At 30.1% G+C, this 3,373-nt stretch overlaps 1 protein-coding gene across 1 annotated transcript in view; it reads left to right on the top strand.

The window, feature by feature from the left end:
• The window catches only part of LOC111437499 (multiple RNA-binding domain-containing protein 1-like), a 10,099-nt gene extending 8,006 nt beyond the window's left edge, over positions 1-2,093 (top strand). The window contains exons 12-16 of the mRNA XM_023075499.1: positions 305-409; positions 488-589; positions 675-848; positions 1,518-1,649; positions 1,779-2,093. Of these exons, the coding sequence (XP_022931267.1) occupies positions 305-409; positions 488-589; positions 675-848; positions 1,518-1,649; positions 1,779-1,910 (645 nt within the window). The 3' untranslated portion in view covers positions 1,911-2,093. The remainder of the gene's footprint in view (positions 1-304; positions 410-487; positions 590-674; positions 849-1,517; positions 1,650-1,778) is intronic.
• The last annotated feature ends 1,280 nt before the right edge of the window (positions 2,094-3,373 follow it).

Below are 3,373 nucleotides of genomic sequence, written 5' to 3'. Positions count from 1 at the left end.
AAAAAAAAAAAAAAAAAAAAAAAAAAAAAAAAAAAAAAAAAAAAAAAAAAAAAAAAAAAAAACTAACAAGCATTTAAATCAAGATACTCATCGTAGATATATGCATATGGAGATTACTCAGCTTATTCTTTTACGAGTCTTTGTAATATTTATCCGGTGGAACTGTATATATCCACGAATCAACTACTTTTGCATTTTGCATGTTGCAACCATACATTTTCTTTAATTTTTTGAATGTGGGAGCGTAGTTATTTTGTCTATCCAATCTATTTACTTGCTTTTACTTATGTCCTATTTTCTTCAGTCACGATCTCTTTTCGTCAAGAACCTCAATTTTAAAACGTCTGACGAAAGTTTGAGAAAGCATTTTAGTGAACACATGAAAGAGGGAAGAATATTGAGCGCCAAGGTATACCTTAATCTCGGCAATTCATTTTGTTGATAACGAGAAGTTCAATGTTCCTTAGCTTTATTTCTTGACTGCCAGGTAAAGAAGCATATAAAAAAAGGACAGCATGTTTCAATGGGTTTTGGATTTTTGGAATTTGATTCGGTGGAGACTGCCACAAGTGTCTGCAATAATTTGCAGGTGATTATCCTTTCAATGCACTTTTTTTACATTGCATATCAGTTTAGGAATAAATTAGATTTCTTAATTCCTTTCTTTGCATCAGGGAACTGTTTTGGATGGCCATGCCGTCATGTTACAAATGTGTCATGTCAAGAAGGATAATCAAGGGCAAAGAAAAGTAGATAAGGAAAAGAGTTCGACAAAATTACTCGTAAGAAATGTGGCTTTCGAGGCGACAGGGAAAGATCTAAGACAACTATTCAGTCCATACGGACAGGTGATCGCTTCTCTTTGTTAATAATTCAGTTTTTTTCACTCGTTGATAGTAATATTTGTGAGTTTTATTCTACTTGGAGATGCTGTCAAAATTTTTAAGATGAATATGAGTTTAAGGCTATTAACCTATAGAGAAGGGAGCGTGCTACCGCTGCCTCGATAATATTTTCATACGAAGATTCGTATCATTCAAGTTGAAATCTAATATTTTCCCTTCTTAGAGAGGTTTTCAAAACCACACGCCATAAGTACAAGTGCATTCAAACCATCATATTACACCTACAGTTATTCATATAAAGCGCACTGATATCCTCTTGTGAGTTCGGTACAATTTTTGGGTCACTTCATCCAAAATTTCATTAAAATCACTTAAAAAGCACCTGTAGAGTATGTTTTAGAAAGAAAAAAAACCATATAATTATTGCTTCTTCTAAAGATTATAGTTGGATTGCTTCTCTTAGAAACATTTTATTTAAAGCCATACCAAAGTCAACCTAGAAATTGTCACTATTCTTTTGTTCAGGAAAATGAACTTTGTACCTCTAGTTGGTTCTATGCACAATGATTTTGGATTCTTTCACGACGATTGAATTATAGCAAATTATATCAGGTCATGTATCCATTTCTGCAGTCAATTCTTTTGCTCTCCTTAATATCTATCTTTTCTCAGATTAAGAGCTTAAGACTGCCAATGAAGTTCGGAAAGCATAGAGGCTTTGCATTTGTGGAGTTTGTAACAAAGCAGGAAGCACAAAATGCATTTCAAGCACTTTCAAACACCCATTTGTATGGCCGACATCTTGTAAGTCTTGAACTCACCTTGTGAATCAACAGCCATACTTTTTACCTCATGTGATGCTCGAGTTACAGTAGAGCGTAGAACCCGGACCGATGACGCGTTTCTTATGGTTTTTCTTAATACAACTATCAGGTCTTAGAGAGAGCGAAAGAAGGCGAGAGCTTGGAAGAACTGAGGGCCCGAACGGCTGCTCAGTTTAGCAACGATCAAGACAAGTCTCAACATCCAATTTTGTCTAAGAAGAGGAAGCAGAGGGCTGAGTAAATCATATATAAGGTTCATGGTAGTTTGGATGATTATATATATGATCAATTTTGTATTTGCTTATTAGTTGTATCATATGCTGTTTTGTTCAGTGGGAGCTGCTTCCCTCATACTGTACATGAACACACACACACACACACAGTTCAGGTCATTACATAATCTCTTTTCTTTGTTTCATAATAACATCTGATGTAAAATAAAACAATTTACCTTAAGAACTTCGTTTACTTACTAGAAATCGACACTGAGAATTAGCTGAAATAAGTACGAAAATCGACTGAATTGAAATTAGAATGTGATGTTTACAATGAGTTGACTAGAATCACAATTATAAGAAATTATTAAAAATTGAATTATGAATTAGATTTTAGAATACTTTTTTTACATTTATGATGATAATCAACAATAAAAAAAAACAAAAAAAATTATTTTAGGATTATTTTGATGGTATACGTTATACATTAAAAATATTTTATTTTAACAAATTAAAGGGAAATATTTAATAAATTAAATAGAAAATTTAAATTCTATAAGAAAAATTAATTTAAACTAATTTTAAGTTTAAATTATTGACTAAAAATGTAAATTTTATCAAATTAAAAAAAAGAATGAGAAATAAAATTTTGGGAGTTGTATTTGGACACAATTAATGATATTATATAAAAAAAAATGGAAGAGTTTGAAGAATCTTAAATAATTTTGTTTTATTTATTTATATTATTAGTTGGTTTGGCTCAAATTTAAATTATTAACTAAAATATATGATAAATTATCCATTACATTTTTTTAATAAAAAAAACATTTTAAGCAGTTTCAATATAAACCAGAATATTCTGATTTATTTGACTCCATCGTTAATAAAAGCAAACTTATTTTATAAATAAATTCGCAATTCAATATTTTCTTAAAGAAAATGGGAATTACTTTGAATTCAAAGTGTATATATATATATGTGTGTGTGTGTATATATATGTATATATATATAATTAGAGAAAATTAGAGAAAAGATTTGAGGTTAAGTCAAACCGTACTATTCAGTTATGGGATAACATATTATATTTTCTTAATTATATCTTTTTGGAATATTCTTTTTTGGAATTTTATTTCCGTTGACTTCGAATATCTGAATGGCTTGAGCGAGTATGACGTGTCCCAAGCTTTGGTTGACTTTTTCTTTTTCCCTTCTTTTTCTATTCCGGGTGCCATGTCATCCTCCACCTCATATTCTCTTCAATAATTCCCACACACGTCACGCACGTGCCATCTTATTACACCTAACCACTAATTCCAATAATTCATTAAACTAATCAATTTTCAATAATATAAACTAAGCTTTACCTCTAATTTTCCTCCCTTCCAATTTACTCGTTATAAAAAAAATAAAAAAATAAAAATTATTGAATCGAAAGTGACATTATTTATTTTTTTAAGGTTAAAAATTCTATATAAAAGTGTATATTTAC

This window comes from Cucurbita moschata, unplaced genomic scaffold (assembly GCF_002738365.1).
Source record: "Cucurbita moschata cultivar Rifu unplaced genomic scaffold, Cmos_1.0 Cmo_Scf00064, whole genome shotgun sequence".
NCBI classification, from domain to species: Eukaryota; Viridiplantae; Streptophyta; class Magnoliopsida; order Cucurbitales; family Cucurbitaceae; genus Cucurbita; species Cucurbita moschata.
The sequence above is the reverse complement of the archived record's forward strand: the minus strand, read 5'-3'. Positions and strand labels throughout refer to the sequence as shown.